The sequence below is a fragment of the Nyctibius grandis genome, chromosome 9 (assembly GCF_013368605.1).
Source record: "Nyctibius grandis isolate bNycGra1 chromosome 9, bNycGra1.pri, whole genome shotgun sequence".
Lineage (NCBI taxonomy): Eukaryota > Metazoa > Chordata > Aves > Nyctibiiformes > Nyctibiidae > Nyctibius > Nyctibius grandis.
In genome coordinates this window covers 29,601,870-29,624,916 of record NC_090666.1, presented here as the reverse complement: position 1 = coordinate 29,624,916, position 23,047 = coordinate 29,601,870, and the positions used below count along the sequence as shown (strand labels likewise).

The window sequence follows — 23,047 nt, the reverse complement described above, 5'->3', positions numbered from 1 at the left end:
AGGGAATGGTTTTAACCTTTTCCTCCCCACTTAGGGGTTTGAAAGCTTGGTGCCTGATGCCATGTGCTAGTTTATAATCCTGTCAGCTTTCACCATCACCTGAGGCATCTGCTGCGGATGGCAAGGGCAGGCTGCTGGACTGGGTAAACTGGGGTTTGATTCAACACAGCAGCTCCTGTGTTCGGGGTTACTGAAGCCCACCTTTTTCTAAGGACAGATATTGGGGTGTGGGCCATGTTAACTGGCTCCCACTATAAACCTCGCATGCAGAAAACCAGTGTGGTTGTGTAATGTTACTGGTGCATTTCTTTTCATCCAGCTTACCGTTAGCTGTTCTCCCCATGAATATAGTGTTTGTCTTAACATCAGGGCTGTAAAAACAGGCTTGGGCTTGTTCTTCCCAAATTGTCATTTAGAACTGAAAAGGGTTTCTCGCAGTATAAATGTAAGCCCTTATTGCTTTCTGGTTTTGTACAGATTTTCACTTTATTTTTATTTCTAATGTAGTGTAACAGCATTTAATATGGGGAATATGCCTTCTACTCCACCCTCCCCACTGCCAAATTGTCCAACACACATCTACATCCACTCCAGTCTACTCTAGATCTTAACAAGATTTAGACAATTATTGTCAAGGTTAAGATGTTGTAAGGTGGAGTCTTCCCTTGACGCTGGCCGCTGAAGCTGCTCTAACGAGACGGGACTTCTGAGACGCACGCTGTGGTAGTTTGGAGCAGACCTAGGGAAAAGTATCTTACCTATAGGGTTATTTATCGGGTTTGCAGAACTGAAGACCGGCTGAGCTGCAGGCGCATCTTAGGTACGTTTGTGTTAGCCCCGGGAAGAGTAGCGCTTAGTTACGGGTTTTGCTGATCCAGGAGCTGTCAATCTTGTCTATACTTAGCAAACTGCAAATCCCCAAGTACTGCTGGTGGAAAAACTAGAGGATTCAAGAATTTCTTGTGATATAAACAGAGCAGGCAGCTTCCCGCAAGTCAGTGTTAGCTCATGCAGGTGAATGTGAAGCTGTAGTATTCTCCTTAAACATTTTATTTTTCAAGTAAATAATTTTGAGCTAATTATCTGTGACTAGACCACCAATACCTAATAAAATGGACACAGACTGTAAGAATAACTCTTTTCATCGACTGCTTGTAATGCAGCAATTTTGTAAGTTAGGCTGAGGCATGAGTGGCGCAGACGATTTGGGAAAAAAAAAAAAAAAATCCTTGTACTGCCAAAGCTTTTCCCTGGGACTTGTCATTGCCTCTTTTGCAACCGTACCACAGTGGGTAATTCACCATGATGCTGCTACATGCGAGGAAAGAAGCGTGTTCATCTAGAATTTTAACAAGAGCCACATTCGATGCACCATCTCCAAACAACCTATGCGAAAAGGAGGAAGAAAATCTCATTTTCATTTCCCTGAAAACAATGTCTAGAGCTTTTTTACACCTTTTTATAATTTTTGGAAAATAGGAAAAATGTAACATACAAATGATTGTGCACTTTCAATTTTAAAACTGCCCAGGACTGTGTTAAGGATATTGGATCGCTGCCATCACCGAACAGAATGAAACATAAATCACTGTGTGATGGCAAACAGAACATCGATAACCTGTTGCACAAACTGTTCTCCTCCCAGCGTTACAGGCGTACCTGAATGGCTTAGTGAAATGTCCTAGTCCTTTGCGTTTGTTTTGGGGGAAAAATAACTCTGCACTTTGTTCCGGCATTTCGTGTTGCGTGATACGAGCTGATCCATTTGCCTTTGTAGGTTCATTTGGGATTAAAAAAAATAGGCAAGGTAGGGTTTTGGTTTCTTTAACGTCATCTTCTTCAATAGAAGTAGTATTACCTGGTAGCCCAAGTGCTGGAGATTTCTTTAATACTAGTTGACCAGGCTATCTCATGTTCCCACTTTTAAATATTTAGAAATATTTAAATGTTTCTGAAAAAAAAATGTTGCCAACTTTAAGCATTTCACACTTAACCTTCATGTTTTATTTTAAAGGAAAACTATGTCTCTGCTTCTTAGTTTGCTAGGTCACCTCTTGAACCATTTCAGATATGTTGGAAGATGGTGTCTGAGTTCATTATTTAAGTTTCAATGCTTGCCATCAGTGTGGAAAGACTACAGCTCTGCCTCCTTTTAAAATAGACAATATCTATTTTTAAATACTGTTTTTAAATCTGAAGGTTTTTCCAGCTCTGAAAGGTACATGATATTCATTGCCATCACAGTTGATACAAGACTATAAAAAGTACTTGACTACAGACGAAAATTGTAGATGCTGAAATTGTTCTCTTGTGTGCAATCCAAAACATGTTTGCGTACAACCCGTAGATGGGAATCTGTATATTTAAAGTGATGATAATGCTGCTAAATATCATATGCTGATAGCATCAAGCTGCTGCGGTTTTTCTCTTCACTGTTTTTAAAACAAATCCCCAGGAGATAGTTTGAGGCACAACTACAGAGTATTGATTGTTCAAAGAGAAAATGGATGTCGTTTTGTTTCGTTTATGATACCAGTAAAATATTGCATTACTCTGCTGACAATAACTATCTTATTCTCAAAGTGGCATGCTCACATTATGTAATTTTAAAGTAAAGCAAAATTGCCAGTAGTACTCAAAACTACTTGGAAGAAGTAGTGTGTGGGTACGTACAATCACATGCCCTTCCCAGGTACCGCTCAACAGCAAAATACTTCCTGCAAATTTCCTCTGTCAGGGCCGCAAATTGTGAACTGAGATCTTAAAAACAGATTTTCTCTTTCTATGGGAGAACTGATCTGTAACATATTTTCAATAAGCTTGAATGGCATTAAGGAAAGCACAAGAAGACAAAAGGAAATAAGAAAAAATTCACTTTGCAGATGAAATTTTGCACAAGGTCATCTGAAAAGTATGTGCCTTTGCTGAATGTCAGGGATTTAGACGAGTTGGACTCTGGGAGAATGACTGGCAAGTTAGTGGCACACAGAATCACATAATCGTTTTGATTGGAAAGGACCTTTAAGATCATCAAGTCCAACCATTAACCCAGCACTACCAAGTCCACACTAAACCATGTCTCTAAGCACTGCATCTACTCATCTTTTAAATTCCTCCAGGGATGGTGACTCCACCACTTCCCTGGGCAGACCATTCCAATGCTTGACAACCCTTTTGGTGAAGAAATTTTTCCTGATATCCAAAGTAAACCTTCCCTGACACAACTTGAGGCTGTTTCCTCTTGTCCTGTCACTTGTTACCTGGGAGAAGAGACTGACCCCCACCTCGCTACAACCTCCTTTCAGGTACTTGTAGACAGTGATAAGGTCTCCCCTCAGCCTCCTTTTCTCCAGACTAAACAACCCCAGTTCCCTCAGCCGCTCCTCATTAGACTTGTGCTCCAGACCCTTCACCATCTTCATTGCCCTTCTCTGGACTCTATCCAGCACCTCAACGTCTTTCTTGTAGTGAGGGGCCCAAAACTGAACACAGGATTTGAGGTGCGACCTCACCAGTGCTGAGTACAGGGGGACGATCCCTGCCCTAGTCCTGCTGGCCACACTATTGCTGATACAAGCCAGGATGCTGGTGGCCTTCTTGGCCACCTGGGCACACTGCTGACTCATATTCAGCTGGCCATCGACCAACACCCCCAGGTCCTTTTCCAACAATCACTTTTCAAGCCACCCTTCCCCAAGCCTGTAGTGGTGGATGGGGTTGTTGTGCCCCAAGTGCAGGACCAACCCTGAGCCTTGTTGAACCTCCTACAGTTGGCCTAGGCCCATCGATCCAGCTGTCCAGATCCCTCTGCAGAGCCTTCGAAGAATCCATTTGAAAAGGCAGCCCAGCGTCTGATAATGGTGACAAACACGGTCGTGGGAAGGCTTTGCTTCTCCTGTCCTTCTTGCACGGGCAGCATCAACCTCGGGTGCAGAGATGGGGGGTGTCCTGTCCAAGCTGTCAGCTGGTCCCGTTAAGTTTTGATTAATCAAGGAGGAAGGATTGCTTTTGAAGATTGTTTTATAGAAAATGTTTGGGTTTCAGTATTAGTTCTTAGGTGCTTTTTTTTTTCCCCCCTAATAGGTTGCTGCAGGGGTTTATTTAAGTTTCACTTTAGAGTTTTTGAGGGAGAAAACTGGGGTTTTTTATTATCCGGAGCTGTCCCAGCCCTGCAACCAAGGAAATAACCTGCAAAGTGTCATTGGCTTACAGGACTATGAATTTAGGTCTAAAATGTATAAAGCCATTCTTCAGATCTCTCTTACATTGATATAGATTTTTCCATAGTATAACATTAAGCTAATCATAATACCTTTTTTCACAATAGCACATGAGTTAAACAGTAGAAATTCTATAGAAAGTCTTTTTGAAATCTAAACTATTTTATTTGAGTTGGAAAATCACCTGCAGAGAAATCAGGGTGATGAGAACACTTGTTTCCTAACAGGAAAATCAGGCAGTTTAAAATAATGTAATTTTTGTAATGGGTTTTGTAGCACCTATTTCAAATCAATCTTCTTTTGAAATTAAAGGTATTTTTGCTTAAGTGTTCCTGCTTTAAATGGCCATAAGATAATTCAGTAAATCTCGCATTTCACCCTGAAAATCAGGAAATAGCTACATAAATGCAACCTTAAGGCTTTTTGATGAAATTTTGAAGTCTGATTTAAGCTAAAGCACACTTGTAAATAGCAGAAATTGACTGTGATTTGCTAAAGAGAACAACACCCATTGTAATGCCATTTTTTTTAAGGTAATCTGTTTTAGCTTTAAAAGGGCAAATACTTGAGAAGGACAAGTAAGCTGTTAAACCTTCTTTGCAAAAGCTTTTTGCCGTGGCACTGCGTGAAGAGTGAGCAGAAGCAGAGTACTGGTGAGGATGCAGGGGTGATCTTTAGTCTCCAAGAAAGACGAAATAAACTGTACAAGGTCTCTCTGTAGGGCCACAATGTTGGTGGCAGTTGCAGGGCGAGATCATCCCTGTGTTGGTTATCCTGGTCTTGTCAGCCCCCCATGGCCATGGCAGCAGCATTCAGGGCACACACCTAGCCTGTGCCTATTTAGGCTGGATCTAAAGCACAGCTTAGCTCCCCTGTTCAGTGTTTCCAGTGTCAGCTCTGTAGGTTTCTGATGTGCCCTCACAGCAGGTGTACTGTGTCCTTGATCCCGTCTGTGGATGCTCTCTCACCAGGACAATGTTCTCCGTTTTGTTTCCAGACCAGCCTGGCTCACAGACTTGTGAATCGTGAAGGCTCCGTAACACAGCTTCCACTCTACACATCTCCTTCTTTGCCCAACATCACGCTAGGACTGCCTGCAACTGGCCCTTCCAGCGTAAGTGGTGGGGAGATGCAGCCTTCGAAATGTTGCCTGCACCGATTTATCCCGTAACGTGCTGTGCCATCAATTTTGCAGGGAGCATCGGCACAGCAGGACGCGGAGAGACTTACTATCCCAACCTTACAGCAGCGGATCTCTTTATTCCCTGGCACCCACCTCACTCCTTACTTGAGCACTACAACATTGGAAAGAGACGGGGGAACTGCACATAACCCTCTTCTGCAACACATGGTCTTACTGGAACAACCAGCTGCACAAACTCCCTTAGTCACAGGTGAGCGCTCCGTAGATAATGTGCAAAATTCAGTCCCAGCTGGGGAAAGAGAAGCAAGTGACGTCTCTTGGTTTATCGTAAAGTCTGTTCTCTTGTACAGAAGAGATACCACATCATCTGTACGTTCTGTAGGTGTAACATAACCTTCAGCACGTGTTTGTTGATACGTTAGATAGTGGTGGCATTTGCAAAATCAGAGGTTGCCCGCCTCATCCAGAGGGAGGGGGAAGCTGCATTGTTGTTCTTGCAAAATGCAAATAAATAGTATTTACTTCCGTAAGTAAAGCATAAGTTTGTAGGTCACAATTTAAAACTATGTAGTTAGAGTTTTAACCACTTTAGATTAAAGTGGAGACAAAAAACGTTATGTCGTATGATTACCCTTCCTGTTTATCATGGATGGTTTCTATTCTGTATATGAAAGGCACGCATTTACAAAGTCTCAGATTAAAATACTTGCTTTTCATCATTATTATAAACAGCAAAAACATGGCAAAATCAACTGCATTCAAACAGATTGTATTTGTTTGTATATGTTATATTTTCAGTATGCTAATTGCTTTGAATCACTCCCTGTGTCATATTTTCAGAATTAAGTACCTGTGGGAAGGCGTATTTCTATAAATAGGGTTGACTCAAAGCAATAATCCCCAGTAGGATGCATTTCTCTTTTACAGCGTGTAATGTCGGGACAAAGGATGTTCTGCGTAAGTTAGAGACGTGATGATTTTTATTTCTTTCATTCCATTTCTAATGGAAACTCTTGAGAGACGTCGATCACTGAAGCATTACAGCACGGCTCGGGTTTGGCTTGTGTCTGGTTTTACATTCACGTTTCAGGAATATACATGGGGTTGTGATAAGCATGTATGTATGGGGAGGCTAAAGCACTGAAGTGGGGTATTTAGCCAGCACTTTCAGAGCCGTGAGAGCGGTGTGTGCAGATTCCTTGAACCTTTACGTAATTTTCTCTTGCCTCCTTCTGCCGTGGTTGCTGTGGCATGATGAGATTACCCAGAGTCATGACATGGCTCTTCACCAGTTGCCCTTTGCCCAAAGTCTGTTGATGAAGAGCCGTTGGGGAAGATTTCCTCTCTTATCCTATCAGCAAAACTTTCTTTTCTGTTCATGCTGGCATTTGCTTTAAAGCACACATAGGAAGAAGTGCTGTTCTGTTTCCTATTTGACCTCTCTCACAGCTTCCCTCAGTTTACAGTTTACTGTGTTTGTTTCCAAGTGTATTCCTTCTAGTTCAACTGCTACGTGAGGTGTTTTCAGAGTGAGTACAACATGTCATAAACCAACACTGAGGAGAAATATTCACTATACAACAGAGCAACAAGAAGAAACACACGTTCCAGATGCAGTAACTGAAGGAGGGCGAGCTAACGCATGGTCTCAAAAGCCCTAAGTGGACTGGCTGCCAAACTACAGTTAGTACTTCGAAGTTCCTTGGAAGCAAAATGGAGTTTATTAGTATTTTGCTGATAGCCTTCAGCTCTGGAGATAGTCTCCTGATGACTGCAAAATGATCCAGCATGATGGCATGCTCCTGTGCTGGAAGGTAGACATGGGGGTTTTGGGAAACAAGAGCAGAATTCCTTAGGTCTGCTATTCCTCTTGTGACACGTCACTCTGGATAATATCCTTCATGTTGACATGGCATGTTTGGGGTAGGAACAAGGCGTCTCCCTAGAAAGCTTTTACAATGGGACCTTAGTTATTCACTTGGAGGAAGGTAGTCTTCCAAGGTGTCCTACGCAAACTGTATAGGATCCCTTCCTCTGCTGTCTAATTTGAACTTTTGTTAAGAGGAACTGTGCTATAAGAGAAATGGACCACATCTTTCCAAATTATTCATATATTCATACACACACAGACGTATGCGTGTGTATATACACAACATTTATAGACACTCATTTATAAAATAAGATACCCTTTTACATGGTTCTTTTCAGAAAAGCGAAGGGTGGGAGAAACTTGGTAAATCTTTCCCCAAGAAGAGAGGCTTTTAAATGAGTCCATTTCTTCCACGTAGGGCAGTTCCATGAATCAGTGAGAAAAGAAGGTAATGTCCTGCGACAGAAACGTGAAGGTGTTTCTTACACACTGTATTCAACTGGCTGCAGTCTTCTGGGCAGCTTCTCTTTCTTCTCAACTGAAGAAAGAGGAGACACAACTTCTCTGACCCGTGAATTGCTTCTCTGGCATCAGGGCCAGCCAACATGGATTCATGAAAGGCAGGTCCTGCTTGACCAACCTGGTCTCCTTCTATGACAAAGTGACCCGCTTAGTAGATGAGGGCAGGGCTGTGGATGTAGTCTACCTAGACTTCAGTAAGGCATTCAACACTGTCTCCCACAGCATCCTCCTAGACAAACTGGCTGCCCGGGGCTTGGATGGATGGACTCTTCAATGGGTTAAAAACTGGCTGGATGGCCGAGCCCAGAGAGTGGTGGTGAATAACTGGTGGCCGGTCACTAGCGGTGTTCCCCAGGGCTCAGTTCTGGGGCCGGTGCTGTTCAATATCTTTATAGATGATCTAGATGTAGGGATTGAGTGCACCCTCAGTAAATTTGCAGATGACACCAAGCTGCATGGGAGTGTCGATCTGCTGGAGGGTAGGAAGGCCCTACAGAGGGATCTGGACAGGTTAGATAGATGGGCCGAGACCAACGGCATGAGGTTCAACAAGAATAAGTGCCGGGTCTTACGCTTCGGCCACAACAACCCCATGCAGCTCTACAGGCTGGGGGAAGAGTGGTTAGAAAGCGGCCCGGTGGAAAGAGACCTAGGGGTGCTGATCGACAGCCGGCTAAACATGAGCCAGCAGTGTGCCCAGGTGGCCAAGAAGGCCAATGGCATCCTGGCCTCTATTAGGAATAGTGTAGCCATCCGGTCTAGGGGAGTGATCGTCCCTCTGTACTCAGCGCTGGTGAGGCCGCATCTTGAGTACTGTGTCCAGTTCTGGGCCCCGCACTTCAAGAAAGATGTTGAGGTGTTGGGGCGAGTCCAGAGGAGGGCGACCAAGCTGGTGAAGGGTCTGGAGGGTCTGACCTACGAGGAATGGCTGAGGGAGCTGGGGTTGTTTAGCCTGGAGAAGAGGAGGCTCAAAGGTGACCTTATTGCAGTCTACAACTACCTGAAGGGAGGCTGTAGTGAAGTGGGAGTTGGCCTCTTCTCCCGGGCAACTAGCGATAGGACAAGAGGGCACAGCCTCAAGCTTCGCCAGGGGAGGTTCAGGTTGGACATTAGAAAGAATTTCTTTACAGAAAGGGTTGTTAGACTTTGGAATGGGCTGCCCAGGGAGGTGGTGGAGTCACCATCTCTGGATGTGTTTAAGAAAAGACTGGACATGGCACTTAGTGCCATGGTCTAGTTGACGTGGTGGTGTCAGGGCAATGGTTGGACTCGATGATCCCAGAGGTCTCTTCCAACCTGGTTGATTCTGTGATTCTGTGAACTGGGCAGCATTTCTGAATGTTACTGACCACTGGTGCAGTCTTTAGTCTGTTTTATACAATGAGGTGAAGCAAAAGAGTACTTCTTTCCTAAAAGTGTGAGCAGCCTTGTCCATGTTAGGGAGACAGCACCTCACACCAGTGATGCCTTTCTATCCCAAGGTGTAACAAGCAAAAGTAAAGGCTTACCCTCAGCTCCTCCACCCTTGGGTTGGGCTTTGTGTTGGCGTGTCTTCATGTCCCAGCTTTCTAAGAAGTACGTCAAGGTATATTTTTGGAGAGCAGAGCAAGAACAGCTAAAAAGACAAGACACTTCCTAGTGACGTGCCCTTACTGGAGCTCAGATAGGTATTTCACATGGTAGTCATCAGAGACACACAAATTGCCAAGGGCATGTGAGTAACGCAAGTTATCCCGAAATAACCTTATGGTTTCATTAAGTTACTAGCATGTATACACGGGACAGTGATGGAAACAATTCTAGCTATTTGTCATTTTGGCCTCTAACTTACCTTCTTTCTACAGAAATAATGAAGCCTGATGGCTCCCATATTCCCGAAGTGCTTCAAGGGAGTGTCTTTTTCCAACGCAAACCTGCTCAGGGGTTTATCGCTTGGGAGTTTTCATCCCTAGTCATTTTTATGGGGTGGGGTATAGCACAGCCAAGGGCAGACGTGCTTCCCTATGTGGTCTAGAGTGGGAAGCGGCTTCATCAGCTTCCATCATCCTTCAGGACATCCTGTGAGCCCCCTTTAAGGTATAATTGCTGGATGCTGCAGGGTGGCAGCTTTGGTTGGTGCTTTCCTAGAAATGGACCTGAGATTACCTCTCTAGGCCAAGGCAAGCTGTAGGACTTTAACTTCTCCAAACTACCACTGTGATCTTAATTCATGTCACCCACTGAGTGATGGAAGGGTCCATAAGGTATCACTGATTTTAAGAAATGAAACATTTCCCTAGGGTCTCTGAGCAAACAAGCAAACAAAGAATTCAAAAGAAAGCAAAGTATTACTCCATCCATTGGTAATTAATTGTGATCTGTTCTCTTTTAAGGATGCTTCATCTGTAAATGGTGAGATGGCTGGTTTTATCCTTATATATCATTGTCACCATCAGCGTTACTCAACAGCCATTTTCTCCCTTCCTTTCTTCTTTCTTTTTTTTCTTCTCTGCTGTTTTTTCCTCCATATTATCTTCAGACTGGTATCTTTCAGGACTGCCCCTCCATGCACAGTCTCTGGTTGGTGGAGAACGGGTCTCCCCTTCAATACACAAACTCCGGCAGCATCGCCCGCTGGGGCGCACGCAGTCTGCTCCCCTTCCCCAGAACGCCCAGGCCCTCCAGCAGTTAGTGATCCAGCAGCAGCACCAGCAGTTCTTGGAGAAACACAAACAGCAATTCCAGCAACAGCAACTGCACATCAACAAGGTAGGTGTGACGCTTTTAAAGTCAGTCTTCCTCATACAGCATCAATACCAACTGTACACAACACTTTTTCAGAGTTTCTTGTGTGGTAATGTATGTGGTCTTGACCTCCATAACCAACTGGCTTTCATTCTTGAACCTCTATCTCATGATTTTGAGAAATACATCAACAAGGATGTGGGTAAGGAAAGTTTACCGACAACACCAAGCTGTGTGGTGTGGTCGACACGCTGGAGGGAAGGGATGCCATCCAGAGGGACCTTGACAGGCTTGAGAGTGGGCCCATGCAAACTGCATAAAGTTCAGCAAGGCCAAGTGCAAGGTCCTGCACATGGGTCAGGGCAATCCCAAGCACAAATATAGGCTGGGTGGAGAGTGGATTGAGAGCAGCCCTGAGGAGAAGGACATGGGGGTGATGGTTAACGAGAAGCTCAACATGAGCTGGCAACGTGCGCTTGCAGCCCAGAAGGCCAACCGTATCCTGGGCTGCATCACAAGCAGCGTGGCCAGCAGGTTGAGGGAGGGGATTCTGCCCCTCTACTCCGCTCTCGTGAGACCCCACCTGCAGTGCTGCATCCAGCTCTGGGGCCCTCAACATAAGAAGGACACGGAGCTGTTGGAGTGAGTCCGGAGGAGGGCCACGAAGATGATGAGAGGGCTGGAGCACCTCTCCTATGGAGAGAGGCTGAGAGAGTTGGGGCTGTTCAACCTGGAGAAGAGAAGGCTCTGGGGAGACCTTCTAGCAGCCTTCCAGAACCTGAAGGAGCTACAGGAAAGCTGGAGAGGGACTTTTTACAAGGGCATGGAGTGATAGGACGAGGGGGAACGGTTTTAAACTGAAAGAGAGAAGATTTAGATTAGACATTAGGAAGAAATTCTTTCCTTGTGAGGGTGGTAAGACCCTGGCACAGGTTTCCCAGAGAAGCTGTGGATGTCCCCTCCCTGGCAGTGTTCAAGGCCAGGCTGGATGGGGCTTTAAGCAACCTGGTCTAGTGGAAGGTGTCCCTGCCCATGGCAGGGGAGTTGGAACTAGATGGTCTCTAAGGTCCCTTCCAACCCAAACCATTCTATGATGCTATGCCATCCATCACCAAGGTGAGGATCAAGGCAGTGGAAAGGCTCAGTTCAAACTTCTGGCTTTCCAGTAATACTTTTTCAAGTTGTCATTGCTGCTGTTCATCCACATCAGGATCTTTTGTCAGTTTTGTAGGAGAAAACATAAAATGCTCTCAAGGAATATGGGGGAAATACCTACTGTGTATATATTCAGTTTGAAAGGGAGAAGGAGCAGTAATATGGATTTGAGAAAAAAATAAGAAGCGGGAGACTTCAGACATGACAACACCAGAAAATAATTGCAAGTGAAGATATTCAGATTTACTGAAGCATTTTTCACTAGAATTACCTTTGGAAAGAGAAAAGCTGTTCCCATCTCCAGTCCAGATTGTCTTAACCATGTCCCTGTGTAAAGCATTGCGGTGTCCTACCCATTTCTTCTTCTGAAAACAAGGACATTATTGCTGTGCATCCTTCAGAGGTTGTTTTGAAGATCAATTAGATGTGATTCAAAAGTTGCTTTGAAGAAAGCAAGCGCTATGTTTATTATCTCGCTTTCTGTAAATCACTTGGAGAACATCAACTGAACGTTGCAGAGCACCATTCATCAGTGCACACATTTTGCAGTTGCTGTGTAGCCAAAATCATCTGTCTCGGCACCCCCATATTACAGCTGAGGCTGAAACAAAGCTGCTTTGCGATGATTGCGTGAGTATGCATTAAAAAAGATAAAACCTATCCTGGTGTTTCAGCCCAGGACAAGGTAAGTGCACCTTTGAAGTGCAAGAGGGCTGATCACAAGTGGTATGGATGGAGCTATAATGTTTTACCCCAGCTGAGGTTTTCTCCCAGGATATCAAGTCTGTTGCTAGACTTGCAATATAAAAAGGCTGTCGAGGAAGGGGGTAATCAATCATAATCAGTGTGATATTTTTCTGACTCTGATTTGTACTGTTTTGAGGCTTTCTAAAGACTTTTCTCAGGGAGTTCCAGGGGTGGCTTTCTTTAAGAAACAAGCAAATTGAGTAGTAAGTTTCAGGCTTGGGAGGACAAGTTTGAGGTCAGATGAACCTTTCAAGATTGCTGCAGTTTAATTTATGGTATAGGTTTCTCCAAATATTTCCACTGTTCCAGTCCTATGAGAAAATACAACTACCGAGAGCTGGTTAAAAAAAAAAAAAAGCCCACCACACAACCCCTCATAACTTTGTTTATAGACTCGAGCTGAGGCAGGATGATTACACAAGTTACTGACGTCAATCATGTACTTCTGGAGAGCTGCCACCGCTCACCGCTTGTGCCAACCCTGGACCTCATTCAGCCCCGCACACCAGGGTGGTGGGGAGCTGCTGCTGCCATAGAAATTTCCCCTTACCCCCCTCCAAATGCGCTTGGCGGGGTGCTAGGTAGGGTTTCTTTGTTGGGAAAGAAATGTCAGCTCGGTGGTTTGTTTGTTTGAGGTTTTTAAGGCTTTTCCGTTGCCAATGCTTGTAAGCGTCCAAAGACTTGGCCGTGACGTACCCGCTGAACTCATTCAGACTTTCACTCGGACCTCCCAGGAGCTGGAGAGCGTGTGCGACCGGAGCCGAGCGAGTCCTCCCGCGGCACTCTGAATTTCAGCTTTGTTAGAGCTGGGATCTGTCGCGTCCAGAGCAGAGGCAGGCGAGGGGGGAGCGTAATTTAACTGATTGCACAGGGGCGATTTCCCTGGGTTTGATTTATAGAAGTCATGAGTTAAAATGGTTTTGGTATTAGCGTTGTATGCGGGTGGCAAATTTCTCCCGTGGGAGAGCATCCAAGTGCTGACATGGAAAAAGACTTTTCCCAGACGCACGGATATTTTAAGACCCAAGTGTGTAGGGAGAGTAAGGGCACAACTAAAAATAATGTAATAGATTGCTGCCTTTTAATTATTAGCAGAACTGACAGCACTGTCTGTTAAGGTTGTGTTGGATTCCCTGTAAATAATACGAGGCTGTTTTCAATTCCTTGTGATTTTCCAAACTTTAAGATTTCGACCTTAAACTTGCCCTGTTAGGTGTCTACATCAGATGAAATTTTTGAGGAGATTGCAGCCAAAACAAGTCTTGCTGTTTCCAAGGAGGCAGCTAAGGGAAAATACATTGTTTTGCTCCTTATTAAAAATAATCAGAATAATCATCTAGGGAATTCGGCTGTGAAGCTGTGGTGCCCGAGGCTTTGCAGCAATAACATGGGATTGGAGAAACGAGAACAGGGCAGGTGGCTGGGTAGGGAAGGAGAGTGCAGAGGGATGGGTTGGGTGGGACAGGTCCAAAGGAGGGACAGGGCTCCTTGGGGTGACTGGAGGGGACCTGTGCTCCCTGGGGTGCAATCCCTTCCAGCGTGGGCTCTGAAGTCCCTGGGCTACCACTGTTGGCAGCAAATTGGGGATCGCTTAAGCAGAGCGAAGCACGTGGTTCATCCCCTTCGGGAGCTGGCTTGCTGAGGGTGACTTCCCTGGCTCAGTGCAAGGCTCTGTGTGGAAAATGAGGATCCCAGCCTGCTCATATGGTGGTGTTCTTGTCACCTGGTGGTGACATCTTCATTTGCTTTAAGGAGGGGAAAAACCCACACACAGAAAAACCCATGCAACTTCCCCCCAAAATGGGGACAAAAGAGACATGCATGAATGAAAAAAGCATTATTGAAGTTGCCACGCTGAGCACTCAAGCTAGGACATGGGAGGAGTTAAGTTTCCCATGCAACTTTCTCTCCCTTTTTCTTTTTTTGCATCTTTTTGACACAGTTTGTGATGATCAAGTGGTATCTCTTTCACAAGACTCTGAACTTAGCACGGAGAAGGGTAAGAGCGAGGCTGCTCTCCAGTGGTGTGCTGCCTCATTGGTTGCAGAAATGGGAGGACATAGAAGGAGTGGAAGAGGGAAAGAAGGGGCCTTAGGGCTAAGGCAGCTTGACGCTGTCACGGGGAATTGGCTTCCTCTGCCGCAGAGCCTGATCAGCCGATCCAGCCAGCAGCTTGCAGCAGCACACTCCTCTTCTCCATGCCTTTTGCAGGACAGGGAAACGGGGCTGCTAGCTGCTACCTTGCACAACTAAACCATGTAATCTTTAAAATCAACCGTATCATATTGAAACCCCTGTCCGGTGCATAGTTTGACCATAATCTCTGCCTCGGCTGCACATTTGAGGGCATGGAGCAGCTCCGCTCCCTGCCTGTCGTCGAGTCATCATGAACGCAGATGTACTAATATTTGAGAGCACTCGTGTGCTCTAGCGATGATCACGCCATAAAACCGTATGTAGAAATTCAACAGCTCTTTCTTCAGAACCAGGGTTTGAGACATTAAATAAGATTCTGGAGAAGATACTGAATCACTTCATGTTAATTGAGCTCTGTGCCTTAGAAGAGTCAATACGAAACAGTCCTGCAAATAAAAGCTATACATTAATGCGCAGGAGCACGGACCTGAAATTACACAGGCAACGTGTGCTCATGTTTCCCACCTTTCTGCATGTTTAACGTTCAAACCCTGGGAATTATTTTTCCCCACAGTCGGAGGAGCTTTGCTAGGCGAGAGGGCTTGTTTTGCCATATGGTAAATATATGCAGCGATCTCAGCGTCATTTCATCTTCAGCAATTACAATTTCTCTGCAGTCTCTTTTTAAGATGCAAATTTTAGTCTTTTTCTATAGGAGAGAGAGGAGCTGTGATATGCTGGTGGATCTCTGTGGTGTTTGGAGGCTGGCATTTGGGGGGAGGGGGTATTTTTGTCACAAGAGCGAACCAGGTAAAGTAGGACGCTGTTCTCTGAGCAGACTCCAGGTATTTTGAGTTAAAAGTATTAATTTTTCAGCATGATAGGTCTTCAAGCAGTAATTCCGTTTCTAAAGAGAAATACGCCAGTGAGATTTCTGTAAATCCTATGCCAGATAACTCAACTTTTTACCTTTCCGTAGTGAAGATGAGTGTTTTGTCTTTAGTCCCCTGGATGTATAATTCACGAAGCCTTTCTAGAACAGATAATCTCTCTTTTAAGCCCTGAATTGTACTGCTAAGCAGATTAACACTGAGTTTTTGTGGTCAAATTATGGTTCTTCTGAGTAAACCCCATTTTTAGCACACCCTGGAAAGTGAGGTGTTTCTCCTGCTGTAGCATATATAAGGCAACGTATATATGCCAGATTACAGTGCCTCGACTTGTCTGTGGTGCAGCAGCATTGGGTGGATACATTTTTATTAACACCTAGAATTTAACCTTGCTATTTCCTGGTTTGTTTTTTTTTTTTCCTCTTTTGGAACGCGTTAACTGTTTAGCCTCAAGTGACTCCTGGAGTAGCTTTTCATATGTCATGTTTAATTTGTAATATTAAAAAAATAGAGCGTATTAGGTTGTATTGCACAGCATTCGGATAGAGCTATTACCCTTTGAACAGTTTAAGGGAAGCCTGGTTTTGAAGCACCCAGACATAACTTTGGATATAACCAGTATTGAAAAGATCTTCAGCGTTTCTGCTAAGCGTCTCAAGTCGGTTGAATACGAAATGCCATTCGGCAGGACGCGGGACGCTTGGCATTCATGTGCTTTGCATCGTCATGCCTATTGCTGCATGAATGCTCTTAAGTGGTTTTGCCAAGAGCTGTTGTTCTGCTGCTGCAGGTCTGGCGATGAGGAGATGTGTACCTGATATAATCAAGCCCATAACTCCAATTACTTGGGAGAGGGGGGAAAGAAAACAGCTTCTGCTGGTACCAAAGTGTTTTCTTCTCGCTCCCCCTCCTGTTGCCCTCCAGGTGGTCCCTGGTCTTTGGTGCATTACAGTTGGGGCATTCTCCCTCATCTGGGCCCAGAGGCCAGCACTCTCATGGTCCTAATAGCAAGTAGCCTGCCTCAGACGGATAGTTTTTTACTTTTTGTCCTGCTCTCTCATCACTTCAGGGAAGAAAAAAAAGGGCATTAGTTATTTTTCTGTTGGGGACTCTTCATTAGCCTGTGATGAGTAAACAGATGTTTCTAGCCTGTTTAGTAGCATCTTCAAAGCCTTCAGTGTCCTAAGAACTTTCTGCTACAGAGAAGGTATCATGAAGAAGTAGATATATCGTATCTAGTAGACAAATCAGGGGCCAGCTAACCTGAAATTTTACTAGCAAAGAAATGCAGCTTTTTTTCCCTTATGAACACAAGAAAACATATTTTCCACAGAAAAATGACGAATTCTTTGTTTTTCCTTGTATTGTGACCTGACGTTGCTATGATTTTTTTCCTTTGTATTTGAAAGACCTAGATAAGAAATCTCGCCAGCTGCATCGAGTCTTTTAAAAATGCTTGTGACTAGAGATGTATTGTTTCTTTTGTACTGAAGTAGTTAGCTGTCTGAGGCTAGAGAGGCAGTGCCTTTAACAGTGTTTTATGGTGGCAGTTGTGATAGCCAGAGGAGACAGTGTTTGAAAATAGAGGAGTAACCTCATTACAAAGGAAGCTAGAGAGCTAATAAAGGGAAGGAGAAGTTATTTATGGGGCATTGTGTAATTGTTTACTATTTCAGATTTATTTGTAAGCATTTTCAATGCTATCTTAACTTTATATTCATTCCCTTACACTTTTATTACCTTAAATTTTCTTAAATTACACAAACATGTGTTCATAAAATTGCAAAAATTGAAGTTTTTAGGGAGTTTTAGTGGGCCTGGGATGCACACACTCATGTATTATATGGAATATGCTGATAACAAAGTGTTTTCTTTGTGAAATTGTCCTTTAAGAAGAATAGGGTTGCAGCAGCTAGAACAAATGACATACCAAGAGATTCACTTTGTATTAGGAGGGCAAACTGAATGTTTGAAATGTCCTTGTCATCAACTACTTGTTCTTTCAACCTTCATTGTGTTTTTCATTTAATTCTTACATTTTTGTGGAGTTGGAATAATTTAAAACTTCTAGGGAATTACACTGCTTCGCATTTCCATGAGATTTGACAATGACATTGTAAGTTATTTTCCCAGCAATTACCTTGCGTAGTTCATAAGTTCGAAAGGTATTAAGTTCACAGCTTGAGACTTTCGATCCAGGCAGAAAAAAAAGCAGCAGAAGATGGTTTATGATGATTTAATTACCTTTAAAAAAGATTCTATTCATCAAGCCTAAGAGAGCTTAAAGAAAATTAGTGGAAGAACTACCTTTAGCTTAATGTTCTTTAGTTATCCAACGTGTATTACAAGTAATGAAACTGGGGGGGGGGGGGGGGTGCACAGTGTGGAAGGTACCTCGCAAAAATCCTTGAGAAGTTTTGGTGACTGAATCTTTTAGGTTGGCAGGAACCTCATGAGATCATTTAGTCCAATGTCCCTGCTCGGGCAGGGTCAGCTGGAGCAGATTGCCCAAGACCTTATGCACTTGGGTTTTGAATATCTCCAAGGATGGAGACTCCACAACCTCTATGGGCAACCTGTTCAAGTGTTTGACTGCCCTCACAGTAAAAAATATGTTTTCTTGTGTTCAGAAGGAATTTAATGTGTGTTAGTTTGTGCCCATTGCCTCTTGTCTGGTCACCTGTGAGTGCAACCCATCAGGTCCCATGGACTTATGTATGTCCAGGTTTTTTTAAGTGCTCCCATCTCATGGTCACTGCAGCCAGTACTGCCTCTGTGACTTCCACTATCCCCGAATAGTCCTTCCTAGTTTGTAAGTGTCAGGTCCAGAAGAGCACCTTCCTTGCTGGCATCTTGATCACCTGTGTCAGGAATTCATCATCAATGCACTCAGATCCTCCTAGATTGCTCAAGCTCTGCTGTCTTGTCCTTCCAGCAGATAGCAGGGTGGTTAAAAGTCCCCCATGAAGACGAGGACCTGTGAAAGTGAGGCAGCTTCTGGGTGTTTGAGGAAGGCCTCATATAATTCTACCTGATCAGATGTCTACAGTAGTCTACCCACTACAAGAATGCTCATCTTGGTCTGTCCCCTTATGTAGACAATTAAGCTCTTGACTGACTCCAGACACATATCAAGGCACAGAGCTCCATGCATTCCTGCTCCTCCCTCACATAAAGGGCAACTTCCCCTACTCACCTTCCCAGCCTGTCCTTCCTAAAAAGCCTGTATCCCTCCATCCCAGCACTCCAGTCATGAGCTATCCCAGCATGTCTCCGTGATCCCAGGGAGGTCATAGCCCTGCAACTGCACACAGACTTTTAATCCTTCTGTTTGGTCTCCGTGCTGCGTGCTCTAGTATAGAGGCATTTCAGAGAGGCACTCAAGCGTACCGGTTCCCCAGGACAGGCTTGAGACCTTTCCCATCAGGCTATTGTGCAGGCACCTCCTTCTTTGCATGCTTGCGCTCAAAGGGATGCCGCTTCAGCTCTTTTTTGTTGATTGTCATGTCTTTTCTGCTCACACCACCCCAGGCCCTTGGCCTGCCTACCCTGTCCCCAGTTTCGTTAGCTGCTTCTTGAGGAACATCTTCCTCCCCTGTTGTTTCTAGTTTAAAGCTCTGACTACCAGCTTGGCCAGCCTGTTGGCCAAGGTACTTCTTCCCTGTTTAGTCAGGTGGATCCCATCTCTTCCAAGAAACTAGTGACTCTCGAAGATGGTTCCATGGTTGTAGAAACGAAAACCCTCTTGCCAACAGCCAGTTGTTGATCAGTACAAAAATATCAGCTCTTGTCACTAAGAGGGATGGGCTGCATCCCCATCTGTACTGGAGGGCCACGTGAACCCCAGAGGGTCTTGCCTTAAGCTTCTACGCAAGATAATGCCCTTCTGCATGTCCTGTTCCTCTCAGGAGTCGAGACAGCCGAAACGCAGTAATCCACCAAGTGCTGGAAAGCCATGGCCCTGCATCCCGGTCTTTGCAACGCTCCATTTTGAGAAGCTTTGAGCCCAAGTTATTTGAGATCCTCTGCTGTAGCTATGAGCAACTTCTTGCCGCCCTTGCTGTGATACTTGCAGGCAATTAATCCTTTATATTACCTTTGTCTGCCTAAATCTGCTTTGTATAGGTTTGCTTAAGTTATATGGCAGAGCCTGTCTTCCTACATTTAGGGAAAAAGGCTTAGTTTCAGGTTTAAGCCACTGTTCTTCAAAGAGCAAGTTACTTACAAGTAGTCACTCCTTCCGCATGTGTTCAATAACTGTGTTTTGATTTAGCTTTATTAGATTTAAAATCAATATTGCTTTTCATACCAATGACCTAATCCTTATTAAAGCTCTGCCCTGACAACTTTCAAAGTTCAGCAGTTTATAAGCCTGTGAAATGAGGACAGCCTGAGCTTTTTTAAAGGAAATGGATTTATTTACCTATGCTGGATTTAAACACAGTTCAGGTTTTTTTTATTCCAAATAAAAATCATAAGCACTCTGAGATGGAGAACTGTGAATTTTATCTTGCCAATGACCTTTCAAAAAGTCTGAGCCTGTGTGAATTATAGTGAAAATTATTGTTTTAGCAGCTGCTTTCAGAGAAGTTCAGTACCTCTAGTTAGGAAGGTGTGGTTAGAATCACAGAATGGTTTGGGTTGGAAGGCACCTTAAAGATCATCTAGTTCCAACCCCCCTGCCATGGGCAGGGACACCTTCCACTAGACCAGGTTGCTTAAAGCCCCATCCAGCCTGGCCTTGAACACTGCCAGGGAGGGGACATCCACAGCTTCTCTGGGAAACCTGTGCCAGGGTCTTACCACCCTCACAAGGAAAGAATTTCTTCCTAATATCTAATCTAAATCTACCCTCTTTCAGTTTAAAACCATTCCTCCTCATCCTGTCACTCCATGCCCTTGCAAAAAGTCCCTCTCCAGCTTTCCTGTAGCCCCTTCAGGTACTGGAAGGCTGCTAGAAGGTCTCCCCGGAGCCTTCTCTTCTCCAGGTTGAACAACCCCAACTCTCTCAGCCTCTCTCCATAGGAGAGGTGCTCCAGCCCTCTGATCATCTTTGTGGCTTCCTTTGGACTCGCTCCAACAGCTCCATGTCCTTCTTATGTTGAGGGCCCCAGAGCTGGATGCAGCACTGCAGGTGGGGTCTCACGAGAGCAGAGTAGAGGGGCAGAATCCCCTCCCTCGACCTGCTGGCCACACTGCTTTTGATGCACTCCAGGATACAGTTGGCCTTCTGGGCTGAGAGCACACATTGCCGGCTCGTGTTGAGCTTCTCGTCAATTATCACCCTCAAGTCCTTCTCCTCAGGGCTGCTCTCAATCCATTCTCTTCCCAGCCTATATTTGTGCTTGGGATTGCCCTGACCCACATGCATGCCCTGAATGATGCTCTTCTTGCAGTTTACTTCTGTACAGATGTTGTAAGTTGAGTGTCCTCAGTTTCCTCCTAATTAACTTCATAGGAGTGCAAGTTTCAGAGGAATTTTTCTAAGATGGCCTCTCACGTTAGAGATAAAATTCAGGGGGTGATTTAAGAAGCAGCTGGCAAACAAGGTAGCAGCAACCCTCTTAGAGGGTTTGTGTCTCTCTTACTTTTTTCCAGAACTTAATTGCCAAATGTATTGGTGGTTGTTATGCTTCTCTTGTGTGGGTTTGTGAATGGAGTAGCATCTGTAGGTGTGCAGGCGCAAAAGGCTCTTATTTCTTCAGAGGGAAAATCAAGTGCAAAGTGAAGGGGCCGTCATTACTTGGGACACAGGATTTCATAGTGCTTAATGCCAAGGTTGACCTGACCTTTCCCTTGAGTGGTTGTTTTGGACCTAGTTTATAAGATAAAAGCTGTAATTCACAAGTGCTCTTTTCATGAAGCTGGTTCTTTGGGGAGAGCAGAGTGAACTTTACTGTGATGAGTTACATTTTATTTATCGGTTAACCCTGGGTTGGTTTCAGATTATATCAAAACCCAATGAACCAGCTCGCCAGCATGAAAGCCACCCTGAGGAGACAGAAGAAGAGTTACGGGAACACCAAGCCCTTTTGGAGGAGCCATACAGTGACAGAGTCGCAAGCCAAAAGGAAGCCCCGGGGATGGCCAACATGGTGCAAGTGAAGCAAGAACCCATCGAGAGTGATGAGGAGGAAGCAGAGCCACAGCAGGAGCTGGAGTCTGGGCAGAGGCAGGCTGAGCAGGAGCTGCTCTTCCGTCAGGTGAGCTCACAAAATCCCAAGTTTGGGACTTAGTTCTTTGGAGAAGATTGGTTGGTTCTTGGTAGTCACCTTATACTACTCTACGGGGGAGAAACTGGGGGGAACCAGCTCTTGAGGATTTGCTACGTAAAATCAGTGCCATCCTTCCCTGGAGTCACTGTGTCAACTCAGAAGTCCCAGGGAGAAGCATCTGGATCACCTGCATGAAAATCAGTCAATGTGTTTGCAGCCACTGAACCACTTTGTTTGTTTCTTTGGGAAGACAAAGTGTGTCTTCACATTTTTGAGCACTAAATACCAGCAGAGGATTTTATGTTTTAAAAAAAATTGACTGCTCCAGAGGGACTTCTTATCTTATCTCCTTATCCAGGCTGGATAAGGGACTGAAGGATGAGATTCATTGGAGGGGGTTCCTTATTCAGAACTGGAGATCCCAGAGGTTGCAGCTGTGCTCACTTTTGAGGGTAAACACCAGAGACTTGTGGATTGCAAGTGATAAATCCAATAACAACGCACACAGCATAATCTTCCTGATTACATGGCAGCCTCCCAAAAGCTGCCTGTTGTGGTAGTAGTAATGAAGGTGAGAAGGTTGCAAATCTCTTAAGGCATCAGTGCTCTGCTCATCTTTGCAGCCCTTAGCACACAGCGTCTGACTGTACCTACAGCCGTGCGTTAACCCCTGCAAGGGATCAGCAGCCAAGAGCAGGTTGCTGTAGCCGTGCCAGAGTGTAGCTCTCTTGAGTAAATCCACAGCCCTGGGCTAGGGAAAGTGCACTTGTGCCAGGTTTGCAGTTGCAGTGTCTGTGAATCAGGTGCAAATTGGTTGCTCCCTGTAGTCGTTTGCATCTTGCTGCTCGCTGCTGGCTTCCTAGCACTGTGGAGCCTTCTCGCCTGGCCTACATGAATGTCGCTGGCTGTTGCTCGGAGACTACATTTTCCGTTCCTTATTGAGCAGCGTTATCTTCATAACAGCGCTGCCTTGAAAGATCAATGTTGTTGCCAACCACGCTTGTACAAAGTACTATCTGAGTTATACAGTCACATCTGAGCCTCATTGCCTTAGTAAATAAATAAATGTAACATGCTGCTAATGATGGACCATGGTGACACTGTTCCTCTGAAAGTGCAGCCCCCCCCGGCCCTAATCCCAGATGCACGGTCACACCTGGGGAGTCTTAAAAATATTACATCCTCTGCAATTATTTTGCCTCAAAGAGGAGAGGGAATAAATAGAGGAAATGGGAAGGTTGTTAGGCTGTGGTTGCAGTGTGGCAAGCTGGAACAGTCATCCCTTCTGACAAAGAGCCTGTCCAGCTGATGGTGTGGCTGCAGAGAGAACCAGCTCGGTTGAGTAGTCCCTCTCCTGCCTGGGATCTGGTTGAGCTGGACTCATTCCCTGGTCTGGTGCATCACGCTGTTAAATACACCACTGC

General features: G+C 44.9%; 1 protein-coding gene across 16 annotated transcripts in view; it reads left to right on the top strand.

Annotated features, from left to right (window-relative positions):
• The window catches only part of HDAC4 (histone deacetylase 4), a 291,798-nt gene that overhangs the window by 207,533 nt on the left and 61,218 nt on the right, over window positions 1-23,047 (top strand). For 13 of the 16 annotated variants that reach the window (XM_068408262.1, XM_068408263.1, XM_068408269.1 and 10 more), the window contains 4 exons: window positions 5,218-5,334; window positions 5,416-5,614; window positions 10,275-10,504; window positions 21,354-21,611. In XM_068408262.1, the coding sequence (XP_068264363.1) occupies window positions 5,218-5,334; window positions 5,416-5,614; window positions 10,275-10,504; window positions 21,354-21,611 (804 nt within the window). The remainder of the gene's footprint in view (window positions 1-5,217; window positions 5,335-5,415; window positions 5,615-10,274; window positions 10,505-21,353; window positions 21,612-23,047) is intronic. The other 3 variants (XM_068408261.1, XM_068408260.1, XM_068408258.1) reach the window with 1 other exon arrangement.